Below are 17,479 nucleotides of genomic sequence, written 5' to 3' on the forward strand. Positions count from 1 at the left end.
AAAGGAATGATTATATAAGTTATAGAATTTTTAAACATGATCTTAATACTTGCTAGCACTATCTCATTTATCTGGAGGCCACTTATGAAACAGCCCCCATGAAATGCAGCATAGCTATAAAACTCAGCAAACAGCCCTAAATAATCAATAGAAAAGTAAAAGGTGATTTTTATTGAGCAATCATAAAATAACTGTCAGCAAACTAAATTTGGGCACTACAGATGTTTAGTGAAATATATGCAGTCTTGCCACTCTGGAAAACAGTGTGGAGGTTCCTCAAAAAATTAAAAATAGATCTACCCGATGACCCAGCAATAGCACTGCTAGGAATTTACCCAAGGGATATAGGAGTGCTGATGCACAGGGGCACGTGTACCCCAATGTTTATAGCAGCACTTTCAACAATAGCCAAACTATGAAATTCAGCCTAAATGTCCATCAACTGATGAATGGGTAAAGAAATTGTGGTTTATATACACAATGGACTACTACTTGGCAATGAGAAAGAATGAAATATGGCCTTTTGCAGCAACATGGATGGAACTGGAGAGTGTTATGCTAAGTGAAATAAGTCACACAGAGAAAGACAGATACCATATGTTTTCACTCCTATGTGGATCCTGAGAAACTTAACAGAAGACTATGGGGGAAGGAGAGAGAAAAAAAAAAGTTAGAGAGGGAGGCAGTCAAACCATAGGAGGCTCTTGAAAACTGAGAACAATCTGAGGGTTGATGGGGGGTGGGTGATGGGTATTGAGGAGAGCACCTGTTGGGATGAGCACTGGGTATTATATGGAAACCAATTTGACAATAAATTTCATATTAAAAAAAAGAAATATATGCAGTCTTTTAATATTATGAGAAACTATTAATGGTAGTAACTCTTTAAGGGTAATGAACACTGGTGTTTCTATCACAAGATTGAGAATATAGTTAACCCCTGAATAATGTGGGTATTGAGGCACACTCCCTGCAGAGATGAAAATCTGCATATAACTTTTGGCTCCCCTAAATCTTAACTAATAGCCTAATCTTGACTGGAAGCCTTACTGATAACATAAACAGTCAATTAACACACAGTTTATATGTTACATGTATTATACAACACATTCTTACATAACATCAGCTAGAGAAAAGAAAATGCTATTAAGAAAATCATAAGGAAAATACATTTATAGTACTGTACGGATTTATCAGAAAATATCCACATTAAGCGTAACTAACAGTTCAAACCTGTGTTGTTCAAGAATCAGCTATAGTTATTATTAATATTTCTATTATAAATCTAACAGCCAATGGAAATAACACATAATCCAAATGTAACCAAAATAAGTATTCTAAAAACTTTAAAATAAAGTAAAAATAAAAGGGACACAACTACAAATCACTCTAAATACTATTCTAATAATTATGATTAAAATAATCGAATAGGGACACCTGGGTGGATCAGTCGGTTAAGTGTTTGGACTCTTGATTTCGGCTCAGGTCATGATATCATGGTTATTGAGATTGAGCCCCTTTTTGAGCTCTGCCCTAATAGCTCAAAGAATCTGCTTGGGATTCTCTCTCTCCCTCTCTCTGCCCCTGCCCCACTCAAATGCTCAGGTGCATACACTATCTCAAAATATAAATAAATAAATAAATAAATAATCAATTAATCAAATAACTTATATAGAATAGGAGGAACCCTAAATTAGCATAACAGAGTTTAGTGGGCTGATAGCCACATCCCCCAAATTTTCATAAATTAACAGGTGCAATAAGGCTTGGCTTCACTCTCAGCATGTTGCTTATGTCTACTACTTGGTGGCTTATGCCTTTAGGTACCCAAACAGCCTATGGCTATTTCATAAACATTACTTGTATTCCTGAACTCCTGTGATCAATGATCTTGTAGCTACATAAGTTAACATCGTATTCAATTAGCATAACAAACTGTAAAATTAATTCCTGTAACTGATTAAAATACAAATAACCCATTTTTTAAAGTGGACAAAAGACAGACACTTCACCATGGAAGATATACAAAATGGCCAACAAGCACACTTTAAAAGGTCCTCATCATTAGTCATCAAGAAGATGTCAATTAAACCGACAATGAGATACACATACCCAAAAGAACAGCTAAAATTAACCTGACAATACCAAGTGCTGCCAAGAATGTAGAGCAACTGACATTCTCATACTTTGCTAGAGGCAGGGTACAGTGGCCCAACACTACAGAAAACCGTTTAGTAGTTTCTTACCAGGTTAAACTTACAACTACCACATGATCCAGCAATTCTATTCCTCTCTCAATGAAGAGCAGCAAAATATGCAAAGTGTTTCTGCCCAGAGAAGCCTGCTGAGGTTACAGAGTCCAGGGCTTTTACTGGGGACTTGTAAAACAGGCACAATACAAGGTACATCCAAGCATTGGGTTCACAGGAGTTAGTCCAGGGTCAGCCACACAAGCAGGCCTTCCTGAAGGTAGGCGATAACTAAACAGACTCAGGTGAACAACAAAAGTGTTCTCAGCAACATTATTCACAGTGGCCAAAAACTGGAAACGATCCAAGTGTCCATCAACAGGTAAACAGATAAACAAACTAAGTGGTATTGTATTTAAACAAATGACTAGTATATAGAGTATATAGTAACAAAAAAGAACAAACTACGGATACACACAAGGAATAAAACAAGCCCAGACACAAGAGTACATTTTTTGTGACTGAACTTAAGGAAGTTCTAAAACTGGAAAACTAATTTATTGCAACACAAGTCAAAAAAGTGGTTGTGGTAGCTACTGACTGTAAAGAGACATGAAGACGTACAGCAACTAAAATTTGCGTATGTTGCTGACAGGAACATCCCAAAAGAGACAGTTTCTAGGAATCAACACCTGAAGGAAGGAAGTGGGGAACAGACACAATTCCGAGAAGATTCTATAATATCCCTTCAGCAGTCTGTGATTCAAAATACATGTAGAACAACTGCTCTAAATCTTTGCTTTGCTAACACCACACTCTAAATCAACTATCTTCTGACTATTCTTTTTCAGTGTCCTTCATAAAGATCCCTTCCTTTAGCCCATAAATGTTAATCTGTAAAGAAAAAAAAAACTAACATTTTTATGTGTTTCAGATTAGTTCCCTAATGTCCAGGTTGAGTTTATATACCCGTAAATAAAAAAAAAGTCGCTGCTACCACTATCATGAAACAGAGAAATTGCTTCTTTTAAAGTTCTACTTCAAATTGATAATTATGTACAAAGGAAAATTATTCTTAACAGTGATGACACTCTGATATCCTTACATCTTTATAAAGTGTGCTTTAATTTGTAAACGTTTTTGTTAAAATATTGCTGCTAGCAAGTAAAAGATAAACAGACTGTTTGGTTTAATAGTCCCACTAACATCAAAGAAAACATATTAACAAATTTTAGAACCTCATGTCCACAAAAATTGGCAAGAATTAAACTCATAAAACAAATTCTTTTTGAAAAAACTTAGCAAGAAAGCAGCAAAAACAAATGAACAGAGAGCAATCATGTCATGTCCATCTTAAAAGGATATGGACAAAAACTGGGTCAAAGAATATATGATAATTGTTACGATCTTTTCATATACACAAAGCAGACAATCTACCTTTTAAAAAATGTCTATCATTAAATTGCAACTCACAGGAAAATGAATTTGGATAAATTAGGCTTTTTTTTTTTTTTTTTTAGTTCATTTATTTTGAAAAAGAGAGAGGGAGAGTACACAAGCAGGGAAGGAGCAGAGACAGAGTGGGAGAGAAAGAATCCCAAGCAGGCCCCATGCTGTCAGTCCAAAGCCAACATGGGGCTCGAGCCCATGAACCATGAGATCATGACCTGAAGTGAAATCAAGAGTCAGATGCTTTAACTAACTGAGTCACCCAAGTGCCCCAACTGGGATAAATTAGGCTTTTGAATTTTTAGACATTCTTTGTTCCTCCTAACTACCGATGAAAACACTAAAACAAAGGATAATTTAGTCAATATTGTGAGATATAATTAATCATTACTACAAAGCATTTTGTTTTAGAGGGTCAAAGTATAAAGATATTCTGGGAATTCTAAAAGCCTTCTAAAATTATCCCATTTACCCAGCTGAAAGAATCCGGGGTCAGGACTGCTAGCTGCATATCCAAATACTCATTTTCATTTCAGCTGCCATGCCCCCTTTTGTCCTTCCCCTTTTCTCCAGCTTCCTGCCTGAAATGGATACATGACAACTTAAACTCCAGCCATCATTTTGGACTTTGGTAACTATATAAGATGGAAATCATGTACTAAGGATGGAGAGCAGAGGAAAAAACAAAAAAACAAAAAAAAACACAAGTTTACGACCCTCATGATGCCATAGTACTGCCATATGATCCCTGAATAGCCCATTTCCAGACTTATTTTAAATGAGACTAAAAAAAAATAAAATAAAATAAGGACAACACTATACTATACATGCCATGTATTTCCAATCTGTTAACCAGCAGACAGGTGTAAGCCCTAAAACAGAATATGACACGAGAAATAGGAGAACCCAAACATTCACTCCTGAACTATCCAGAGCTGTTGGTAGCCTGTGAGCCATGAGTGTAACAGATCTCAATTAACTTTTACCACTGAACATGCTAGCATCATGAGATGCCCCAGAATCCCCTGGGTTTTAGGTATACCTCTTGCCTTCACTGTGTAGCAGTAACTCTATTTCCCCTAATAACCAGCATCAATCATTCCAGCCAACATGGTAACTATTATTGCCTGTTCATTTCAATGGAATAAGGAAACCAAATGGTTAGGTGGAAGTAATACCTCTAATTCAATGAAACTATTGTTTCATCCTTACTAGAAGTGCTTCCATCTGGCTATTAAGAATTCTAACCAGCAGAACTCAGTTATTAGAAACAAGTTTTGTGACTAGGTCATTAGAAATAATTGTACAAACTACCACACTCACTTCTATCCCTTAGTTATTAAACATGGGTACAGATTATGGGACAGAGTCCCATGTAATGCTCACTAGTCCATAGCATTCTCTAAAGTAATAATAATAGTAATAATACAAATACTTCTCAGTTCATTTTATGAAGCTAGCAGGGTTTTCATATGCAAACCTGACAAGAATAATAAGATACAGGAAATTTATAAACCAGTCTCACCTCTCAGTCAATTTTTAAGAGAATCCCAAATAAGGTAACAGCAAAACAAGTCCAACAAGAGATTTAAAACCCAAAAAAGCCACCATCATGACCAATCAAGGTTTATCCTAGGAGTGCAAAGTTGGTTGAAGAATAATTTACCTATGTAATACATTACTTAAAAGATTAAAAAAAAAAAAAAAAACCACCTCACATGATTATCTCCTCTGATAAAATGTATTCAACTCAAATATCTAATGAGTATGTTCCAGTCATCATTATAGGGTTCATGAATATGGCTAAATCAAAGCTCAGAAGTCCCTACTTTCATAAGAAAGATGGGGGGAGTGGAACTCAGTGGGAGGAAAAATAAAATATTTGGAATCACTGTGTGAACAGCTCAGAGCACATTAAAAAAATGTCTTAAAACGGTTAGAAAAACACAAACAACCTAACTTTAAAAAAGGTAACTCAAATAGAAAATTGAAAAAGCCAATAAATTTTTTAAAAACATGCAATTTCTTTTTCAAAATAAGAGAAATGAAGATTAAGGACCTATCATTTCACACTTGCCACACTGGCAAAAACTAAAAATACACAGCAGTATCAAAGTTTGGCATAGAGAACACCTGAAACTAATGTAACATTGTGTGTCAACTATACTCCAAAAAAAGTACACTATGGATTCTGAAACTACAGCCACAGTCTTGCCGTTCCATATTATCCAAATAATATTAGCCTTGTCAGTAGTATTTAAAAAAATTTTTTTAACGTTTATTCATTTTTCGAGAGACAGAGAGAGACAGAGCATGAGAGGGAAAGGGGCAGAGAGAGGGAGACACAGCATCCAAAGCAGGCTCCAGGCTCTGAACTGTCAGCACACAGCCCGACGTGGGCCTCAAACTCATTAACTAGGAGATCATGACCTAAGCCAAAGTCAGATGCTCAACTGACTGAGCCACCCAGGCACCCCTTGTCAGTAGTATTTTATAGCAATATTTTAATCTCAGGTTACAGTTTCCTTGCTATTCCAAGAACTCAGATAATGCATGAACACTTTTTTTTAAATGTTTATTTTTGAAAGAAAGAAAGAGAGAAAGGGTAAGGGAGAGGGAGAGAGGGGGAGGGAGGGAAAGGGAGAGAGGGAGACAGGGAGAGAGAGAGAGAAAGTGAACGAACGGGGGAGGGGTAGACAGAGAGGGAGACAGAATCCAAAGAAAGTTCCAGGCTCTGAGCAGTCAGCACAGAGCCCAACACGGGGCTCCAACTCATGAGCCATGAGATCAAGACCTGAGCTGAAGTCAGACACTTAACCAACTGAGCCACCCAGGTGCCCCAATACATGAACACTTTTAAATGTTCTTTTTCTCCCCTTCATTTTGAAGGTAGTATATACTCATTTGGGTAATTTTGCAAAATAAAAATATACACACAAAATAAAACAGTTACACATAATTCAACTACCTAAATGCCACCTAATTTAACCTTTGGGATGTTTTCTTTTAGTTGTTGATTGCACACACAGCTTTTATTTTTATTTTCTATATAACTGTAATAGATTGGGCCAGGGGCCAGGAAACTACAGCCTAGAGGCCAAATCTGGCCCACCACCTGCTTTTGTAAATAATGTTCTACTGGAATATAACAGCAAAAACAAAAACACCAACTTTAGGATACAGAGCAATTGGAAGGATCACACCCTTTTCATGGGAATTAAAGTGGTATAAATAATGAGGAAAATAATTTGTCATTATTTAGAATGTTCAAGATGCACATAACTTATGGTCCATCAATTTTATGTATTTTGCACATATGCAACAGGAAACGTGTACAAACATGTTCCTCACACAGTTATTAGTAGCAAAAAATCCAAATGTCCAGACTGATTACCATGTGTTATATTCATACACAATAAACTACACCTTATGCAAGAACACATAAGAATCTCAGAAACATAAGGCTGAGTGAAAACAAGTAATTTCGTATAAAGTTCAAAATGTAAAACCAAAGATACAGCATGGCAGATACAGCAAGGCAAAGCAAGGGATTAACAGACTAAAAAAGTCAGAATAGTGATTACTTCTAAGGGGGTTGGAGGAGAGATGGCACCAGGGAAAGGCACACAAGGGACTTCAAACTTTATATGTTACACGCTTAATAAATATTTTGCGAGTATAAAAGTATTATATGTTGACTAAACATCAAATCTGTCAATATTTGCAACACTGCTATGTCAGCTGCATCTGGATTCTTGACCCAGAGAAACTGTGAGATAATGTTTGTTTTAAACTGCTAAATTTGGGTGTGATTTGGTACACACAACAGGTAACTACTACTGCTGTTAATAGTACCTCACTGATTCGAACAGCAAGGAGCATGATCTGACAGTATACAACTCAGAGAACAAAACTGTTTATAGGCTTTAACTTAGAATATGTAGTCTGAAGAATAGTCATTTTCCTTAAGGGTTTTTTTTTTTTTTTTTTTTTTTTTTTTTGGTTGTTTGTTTCCTCTACTATTTCCACTTGGAAACAAATCCTTAGGACACTAAGTCTCACGGAGTCATTATCCAGAGAATGTCTTGAGCAAATGTAATCCAAAGCCATTTAGAAAACTTCCCCCAATGATTAAGAATACAGTCTTTTAAGAAGGGGGAAGGAAAGCACAACTATCTCATCAAGAACTTCACAAAACTGAATCAAAAAAAAAAAAAAAAAAAAAAAAGTCTTCCAATTTAGTCTCAGTCCATCTTACCTAAAAAAGCAATTTAGAGATGTTTTCACAACAATAAAGAATCAAAAAGATGTGGGGCGCCTGGATGGCTCAGTCGGTTAAGCGTCTGACTTCAGCTCAGGTCACGATCTCATGATTCGTGAGTTCAAGCCCCACGTGGGACTCTGTGCTGACAGCGCAGAGCCTGGAGCCTGCTTCAGATTTTGTCTCCCTCTCTCTCTGCCCCTCCCCCACTCTGTTTCTGTTTCTGTCTCTGTTTCTGTTTCAAAAATAAATAACCCTTAAAAAAATATTTTAAAACAAAGAATCAAAAAGATGTAAATCTGATGAGATGTTAGGTCAATTCTTCTAATTTTCCCGTATCATTGCACAGGGGTTTACTTTCCTTGCTCTCTTAGCTGATGTGAATTAAAACAACAACAGATACCAGATACCACATGTCTCATACTCCTCATACCATGAAGTAGATACTACTTTATCACCACTTCACAAGTGGAGTAGTCATAAAGAAGTTAAATGACTTCAAGGTCCCACAGTACTCATCTCAAACTAGACACTAGGAGGTTGTAAACCCTACATTCAAAATGCATAGTAAAGACTCCAGGTACAACTTTTCAGGATTTAACCAACAGGGAGTAACGAAAAACTTCATAAAAGCCCTCTTAAGTGCTCTTAAGGCATGGCATAGAAAAGGCATGGCATAGAAATAGGAGTTTGAAAGTTTCTTGGTCCATCTTATTCTTCCTTAGTTCCGTAACTTACCTCATCCAAATATGCATACATCTATTTTCACTAGAGAAACACTGAAGAGCAAAAAGAACTTATTATAACACCTAATAATCTAGGATTCTTTGAATAAAAGCATTCGTATGGTGGACAACAATGCAGTAAATGCTTTTTAAAAAAATACAGATACACTAGATCCTCAAACCAGTAGTATTTGAAACAGCCCAAAACTATGGCCAACAGGCACATGAAAAGATGCTCAACATCACTCCTCATCAGGGAAATACAAATCAAAACCACACTCAGATATCACCTCATGCCAGTCAGAGTGGCCAAAATGAACAAATCAGGAGACTACAGATGCTGGCGAGGATGTGGAGAAACGGGAACCCTCTTGCACTGTTGGCGGGAATGCAAACTAGTGCAGCCGCTCTGGAAAACAGTGTGGAGGTTCCTCAAAAAATTAAAAATAGATCTACCCTATGAGCCAGCAATAGCACTGCTAGGAATTTACCCAAGGGTTACAGAAGTGCTGATGCATAGGGGCACTTGTACCCCAAAGTTTATAGCAGCACTCTCAACAATAGCCAAATTATGGAAAGAGCCTAAATGTCCATCAACTGATGAATGGATAAAGAAATTGTGGTTTATATACACAATGGAGTACTATGTGGCAATGAGAAAGAATGAAATATGGCCCTTTGTAGCAATGTGGATGGAACTGGAGAGTGTTATGCTAAGTGAAATAAGCCATACAGAGAAAGAGAGATACCATATGTGCTCACTCTTAGGTGGATCCTGAGAGACTTAACAGAAACCCATGGGGGAGGGGAAGGAAAAAAAAAAAGAGGTTAGAGTGGGAGAGAGCCAAAGCATAGGAGACTGTTAAAAACCGAGAACAAACTGGGGGTTGATGGGGGGTGGGAGGGAGGGGAGGGTGGGTGATGGGTATTGAGGAGGGCACCTTTTGGGATGAGCACAGGGTGTTGTATGGAAACCAATTTGACAATAAACTTCATATATTGAAAAAAAAAAAAAAAAAAAAAAGAAACAGCCCAAAACTGAACTCAACTGATCATGAATTTCAGAATAAACAAGCTATGATATGTTAATACAATGGAATATTTATAGCAATGACAATCAACAAAGTACTGTTACCTGCAATAATACAGATGAATCTCAAATATAATGCTAAACACTAAAGAAACCAAACAGAAAACAATATATACTATATAATTCAATTTACATCTACACAAAAAATGACAGCCCAAGAATCAGTGTCAGAAGAAGGAAGGGTCTCTAGGATAAAGTGATAGGACAATTACAGAAGGGCTGAACACACCAGTCTTGAATAATTCCCGCTTTTGGTTTGGGCTCTATTGCTACAACCCCTGAATGCATACAAAATCAAAACAAAAAGTTAGAGAAACTATTAAGTAAAATGAAAATTCACTTAAAAGAAATTAAAGGAAACAATCACAAAACCAAAAGGCAACCAACGGAATGGGAAAAGATATGTGCAAATAACATATCAGATAAAGGATTAGTATCTAAAATCTATAAAGAACTTAACAAACTCAACATCCAAAAAACAAATAATCCAGTGAAGAAATGGGCAGAAGACATGAATAGACACTTCTCTAAAGAAGACATCCAGATGGCCAACAGGCACATGAAAAGATGTTCAGCATCGCTCCTCATCAGGGAAATACAAATCAAAACCACACTTGAGATACTACCTCACACCGGTCAGAGTGGTTAAAATTAACAACCCAGGAAATAACAGATGCTGGTGAGGATGTGGAGAAACAGGAACCCTCTTGCACTGTGAGTGGGAATGCAAACTGGTGCAGCCACTCTGGAAAACAGTGTGGAGGTTCCTCAAAAAATTAAAAACAGAACTACCCTATGACCCAGGAATGGCATTACTAGGAATTTATCCAAGGGATACAGGAGTGCTGATGCATAGGGGCACGTGTACCCCAATGCTTATAGCAGCACTTTCAACAATAGCCAAATTAAGGAATGAGCCTAAATGCCCATTAACTGATGAATGCATAAGGAAGATGCGGTTTATACATACAATGGAATACTACTTGGCAATGAGAAAGAATGAAATCATGCCATTTGCAACAATATGGATGGAACTGGAAGGTATTATGCTGAGTGAAATAAGTCAGTTAGAGAAGGACAGATATCATATGTTTTCACTCATATGTGGATCTTGAGAAACTTAACAGAAGACCATAGGGAAGGGAATGGGAAAAAAATAGTTACAAACAGAAGGGGAGGGAGGCAAACCATAAGAGATTCTTAAATACAGAGAACAAACTGAAGGTGGAAGCAGGCGGTGGAGGAGAGGGAAAAATGGGTGATGGGCATTGAGGAGGGCACTTGTTGGGATGAGCACTGTTGCATGTAAGTGATGAACCATGGGAATCTACCCCAAAAACCAAGAGCACACTTTACATACTGTACGTTAGCCAATTTGACAATAAATTGTATTTTAAAAAACTAAAAAATTTTTTAAAAATTAAAAATTTAAAAAAAGAAATTAAAAAAGTAGTGAAAGTGTTGAAACTAAAAATTTCAAGAATGGTTAGAGAAAACATTATAGTAAGCTTTACAATAAATTACAATTAATACAATGTAAAAATTTAAAGATTAAAATAAATTTGAAATGTAAAAATAGAACTCAGATAAAAAGCCTAAACACATACGTGAGATAAAAACTTGAACAGGTTCAAACATGAGATTAAAACAGAAGTGAAACAAAAATGTCAGACAAGAGCAGTTTTTTAAAAGAAAATATCAAAGAAGTTTAAAGATATAAATCAAGAAATAAAAACATTCAAAAAGGAAAAAAGGACTGAATCCTGAATGTTTCTAGGATAAACAATAGCCTCAAATGAGGGGGTCTCTTCTGAGTACAGAATCCCTATGAGTATAGGGCAAAAGGGCAGAAATAAACAACTTTACTCTCTCATCCTTCAACAAGCTCCAGGAGACTCCTTTGCAGGCAGCTTCAGGTACCTGAGGACTGTTAATAACCAATCTATAGCTAGGGGAGAACAAGCAGGTAGAAGCAGCAGCTAGCTGGCCTGAGTTTCCAGGAAAAACATACCCAAAGTTCCATTAATATAACAGAAGTATCTCAAAAATACGGTTTCCAGACCCTAGATTAGCACGGATCACTTCAGGGTATGCAAATATGAAAATTATTTTCATAATAATATCAAAATGTCATTAGCCATACCACTAACAGCTACTATTTTTTTAAGTTTATTTATTTTGAGAGAGAGAGAGAGCAGGGGAGGGGTGAAAGAGAGAGGGAGAGAGAGAATCCCAAGGGGGCTCCATACTGTCAGCACAAAACCCCACATGGGGCTTGAACTCATGAACTGTGAGACCATGACCTGAGCCGAAATCAAGAGTCAGTTACTTAGTCAACTGAGCCACCAGTTACCCCATAGTTATTATATTTTTCACCACCAAGCAATCACCAGTGGGGAAAACTTTTATTTAGGGAAGTCCCTTTTGATGCGGTAATAATTCCATTAGATGTCTACCTTTGAGTACCCACCTTTTTAATATCCTGTGAGAAGAGAGGTGCACATAAATTGCCCTTGTGAGAAGCACTCTGGTATTTCACTTGTGAGCTACACTAGGCACTCTTTTTCAAAGAACACCATTTTTCTTGAAAGAACAACTGACAGACAAGCAGTAGTTATCCAGGCTTGAGTATTAGATGGACTTTCTCAAAAATGAATAAAGTGGCCTTGTCACTTCAAAGAAAATAAGTAACAGTATTGGTGCCCAATAAAACCTAAGTTTTCAAAAGAAAATTAAGATTTTTGGAAAACTTGAATCCACCACCTTGAGTTTTACAACTTTCCAATACATAACACTTTTCTGATAAGAGCATTGGTGACATTAATGGAACACCAAAGTAAACCAGACTCATTCTGGGTGTAATCTAGCATTCCGTATTATTTAAAAGATCCCAGATGATTTTTGGAGCTGCCCTGGGGGTTCAAGTGCTATGAAGAATTCCCACAGGTAACATCCCCAGAACCATTTATTAAAAGGCAGCTCATTTAATGCCACAAAGCTCCAGCTTTAGGCTATGCCACTCACTAACAAGGTGATCTTTAATATCGCTAAATATCAATTTCTCCATCTGTAAAAGATAGAAAATACTTCCCAAAAAATGACATTCATGAAAATTAAGTAAAACGTTGAATATGAAAGTCTCATACAGTTCTTGGCAAGGTTAGACAATGAAAACATGTTGATATGTTAGAAGTAATTAGATAAACTATGGAATCTCACAGAATGGATACATAAAAATAGTTCTTTGGATAATATCTAGCATTTCTGGAGAAACAGGTGGGCTTGGGAATAGTAACTACTTCAGAAACTATATAATCCTTTAGGCTCCCGGGGGGTAGGTCACCATCTAAGTAAAAGCCAAGAGCCTATTAGCCATAGCTAAGGTGGATATGACTAACTTTATGCCAAAAACCATTAATATTAGTCTTGCCTTGAATCCACAGTCATCAAGAAATCTTCTATCATTATTTGGCTTCTCATGCAAATTTCTTCCCTAGGTCAGTATCTCAACTATACTATCCCAAGGTAGTTATGTTTCCAACTATAACTCAAGTTCTGCCAAAAATCAAACCCTTTATCCTTAAGTCCTCTACTGTTTGTAATGATTAACTTATCTCCCATGCTATGCATTTAAAATAGTAGGGACATACTTTCCTTAGGAGAATTGAGAAAAATACACACTAAAATCATTTTAGGTAGATTAATTCTCTCCATAAAACAACTGGAAGGGCTTCATTAACATGTTCATTCAATTAACATTCCTGTATAAAAGTCTTTGTTGGGGCGCCTGGGTGGCGCAGTCGGTTAAGTGTCCGACTTCAGCCAGGTCACGATCTCGCACTCCGTGAGTTCGAGCCCCGCGTCAGGCTCTGGGCTGATGGCTCAGAGCCTGGAGCCTGTTTCCGATTCTGTGTCTCCCTCTCTCTCTGCCCCTCCCCCGTTCATGCTCTGTCTCTCTCTGTCCCAAAAATAAATTAAAAAAACAAAAACAAAAACAAAAACAAAAAAACGTTGAAAAGTCTTTGTAACCTTGGTTACAATGGATTAATCTGGTAGCCTCTAGGTTCAATGATAAGATATGGCTCTTCAACCTGGACCGCACCAAGATAAAAGTTGCCTTATCTTGTCATGTGCTCTATTGCACAAATACACTTTGGTGTCACATAGAAGAGAGGCTCCCTTCCCCCAAAACTTTTTTTGAAGTGATTTATATACATCCTACAAAAATCTGTACTGAAAAGATAACATTCTGTTTAATACAGCACCATTTCGAAGGTTCTAACAGGTCAAATTTATATTTTATAATTTACATTTAATGTATTCATCAGAAATAATGAATTCTACATTAAAATACCACAAAATATTTCTAAAATACATGCCAGAGGGATAGAATTTCATGGGTTCTGAAGATTTTAGATCAGGAGAAAAGGCAAAGGCAGAGCCAAAGCAACTAAGTTAAAATTCAATGAAACCCTTGAAAAAATTATCCCACCAAAAGAAACTGCTATGTTTTTTCAGTTTCCAATTTAGTGTCCTGCTGAATTCTTATTCAACATATTGATTCATTGCTGAAAAAAAAATGACATCCCTTCCTTAAATCAGCATTAATATTTTTGTAAAAACACAAGTCTCATGTATATCCAGAGAGAACATCTGGGAAACATTTAGGTGCTTATAATAAGCTTTTATAATTGAACATTCGGGAAGGAAGAGAGAGGAAAGACCCAATCAACCAGAATCCCTTGGATTAAACTGGATCAGTATAGCACAATAAAGTTGATGCTACAAACTCTCCAGTGTACCCTCTACTAGTGTCAATACTTAGAAAAAAATGTCTAGAAAACAGAGATTTTTTTAACTCAAGAGGGCAACTGGGAAACTGGTAATGTTAACAAAGGACAAGACTTGAGATTTAAAGTAACTTGACTGAAACTCTAGAGAGACATATAAATAAACCCAAATGAAGCAGAGTAGGTTAAAAGTTTCCAGATTATGGGAATGAATGCTGTATTGCTGTATTACTTACTCCTAGTTTTGAAACAATAATCACAAAAGTGATAGCAAAATGTTTACACATAGCTTAATTCTACATTTTGGTTAGCAGCCCAAATAGGAAATGAAACTGAGATACTTACTATAGTAACCATATAATACAGTGTCCTCAATCTGTCTGCTGACATTAGCATTAGCCCAGTCCTGGGATAAAAAGGAAATAGAAATATTAACGAAACATCCATTTGTGTAACAATTACAATTAGGTTTTAATATAACTGAATGTCACTTATAAATACATCATCAACTAAACAAGTATGGCCTGTGCCTTCAATAATTAATTAAGAGACAGATAAGTAAACAAACTTCAACAGGCAAATGCTCAGATGACAACATAGTTCTAGGGAAACACATAAACAGGAGCCACCAAACTCAGCCTAAAGATCAGGGATGGCTTCCCAAAATGATTCTAACCCGAAAAATGAAGAAAGAAAGGTCGTTCTCAGAAAATAGGAGGAAAAAAAACAAACAGTAGGAAGTACAGAAAATAGGAGGAACATACCTGAAAGTTTGAAAAAACTGCAAGAAGCTAAATATATAGTTTCATTAGAGCCTTTGGAAAGCTAAGAAAAAGCAAGTGGAGCAAGGGAGGGAAAGAGCCAGGTTTAAGGGACTATGAGTCATGCTAAGTATTTTGGACTTTGTCCTAAGGAAAACAGAAAATAGTGACGAATTATTATACGGAGAGTGAAATACGATTGAATTTTAGAAAAAGATATTTGAGTACAATATACATTTTTTAAAAATACCTAAAAAAAAGTCAATCTAAACTTCTTTGCCTTCATCCCACACAAGTGTTCTTTAAATTAGTAATTTAAATGTAGTAATTTAACTTAGAAAATATAATTCAAATTAATCTTTTCAAATAAAAAAATCTGTATACTAATGAATCAGAACTAAATGCAAATCTTTTTATTAAATGTCCTAAACTTTATGCATATGAAAAATTAAATGTGGAGAGTCTAAGTGACTACTGCTATTAAGTAGTAAGGCTCAAATTGGTATCAAAGGTCATTTCTTTTCTATAAACACTTTAAGAGCTCAAGTGGTATCAACATCCCACTATACTGGCTCTTAAGGAAGGGTATCAGCATTTAAAGTTCCTTCTAAAATAATTTAGGTTTTTCTTTTTTTTTCTTTTTCACCTACAAACACTTTGAACAATGAACATCTATGAATTTCTTGCTGACAAATTGGTAAAAGAACAAAAATGTGGAAAATCCAAATTTAGCACCACAAAAGCAAAACCTTGACACACAAAGTAGAATAAAAATAGTATTTTTCCAATAGCAATAAAGACTATAAAAAATTTAATAGGTTAAATAAAAATGTTATATTATACAAAGAAAATTAAATTGATTATAGAACTTTTTAAAGATCTAAATAAATGAAAGTCACATGTTCCCACATGAAAAGATTGTAAATACCAAATCCCTCCAAATTAATCTATAAAAACTATATATACTGCCAATCCAAATCCCAATATACTAGGAGGTGGAGTATTTTGACATGCTGATTAAAAAAATCATCTGAAAAACATACAGGCAAGAGCTAGGAAATTTTTCGAAAAAGATCAACAATGAGGAATTTACCCAATTATGAGATTTTATTAATAAAACATAAAAATCTATTATTATAGTAACTTTTCATTTACCTAGGTGGCAAAATTTAAAACATATTATTAGTGGCAAATGTGGAGACAAAGCCATCTCCTACATGGTAAGTAAAATAGTCTATGATCTAAACACTGTTTGTTGGAATATATCCTAAAAAGATTCACACAAATCAGGACAGGTATCAGTACACAGATACGTTTTAAAGACAAATAGTACTGTCTAATGAATGACCTCAAGAGCTCTTACTGGATTATATGGCAACAAGCTACCAAAATGAAGCCTCCATTTCCCATACAGTAGGAGGAGCTGAACCCCATATTCACAGGACTAAAGGAGCCCAAAGTCTCTAGATGTTCAGCAACTGGAATGTCCAAGCACCTCATGAACAGCTTGTATCAAGTGCACACTACCCGGCACCCAAGTCCATACTGTTTATCTACCTGCAAGGACATTCTCCTTCTTGCCATATAAGGCGAGAGAACAAAAGGAGGAAGAGGTACCTCTGCTAAAGCACCTGCACTTTGGGAAAGGTCATCATTTTGCAGAATGTCAAGTAGATAAGAACCTGTGTACTTGCTGACCATTCTCTCCGTAATTCCAGCCCGCACCAAATGTTTATTGATTCTTCACTCAAGAGCTCTTTATCCAACAATATTCAGTGTAGTGTTGTTCAAAAAATTAAAAAACAGTAACAACAACTGGAAATAATCTAAATGCCTGAGGAGAAACTGTATAGACATTAAAAACAATGGAATCTATATAAACTAGCATATATAGATATCCATGAGGGGATAGCACAGAACACATTGCAGCTAATAGTTTTAACACATGCAATCTTTGTCTAAAAAATGAAACACCCACACATATACCAAAAAAAAAAAAAAAATTTGCAACAGTGTTTACCACATGGCCATGGCAAAGCACTGGGGAGAATTCTGTTCCATGACTGGAAATTTTTTCAATGATTCAGGTATCCAAATTAGTATGTACATAATCAAAACTTCAGCTCCTAACAGTTTCTTTAGCTGTTGTGTATGCACAAAACAGAATTTTAAAAAGATTTCTGAATCCTGAAGATTTTTTGAAATAGAGGATAA

At 36.0% G+C, this 17,479-nt stretch overlaps 1 protein-coding gene across 2 annotated transcripts in view; it reads right to left on the minus strand.

The window, feature by feature from the left end:
- LMBRD1 (LMBR1 domain containing 1) overlaps positions 1 to 17,479 on the minus strand; it is a 116,088-nt gene that overhangs the window by 89,382 nt on the left and 9,227 nt on the right. For both annotated transcript variants that reach the window (XM_047859541.1, XM_047859543.1), the window contains one exon: positions 14,850 to 14,910. In XM_047859541.1, coding sequence (XP_047715497.1) covers positions 14,850 to 14,910 — 61 coding nt within the window. The remainder of the gene's footprint in view (positions 1 to 14,849; positions 14,911 to 17,479) is intronic.

This window comes from Prionailurus viverrinus, chromosome B2 (assembly GCF_022837055.1).
Source record: "Prionailurus viverrinus isolate Anna chromosome B2, UM_Priviv_1.0, whole genome shotgun sequence".
NCBI classification, from domain to species: domain Eukaryota; kingdom Metazoa; phylum Chordata; class Mammalia; order Carnivora; family Felidae; genus Prionailurus; species Prionailurus viverrinus.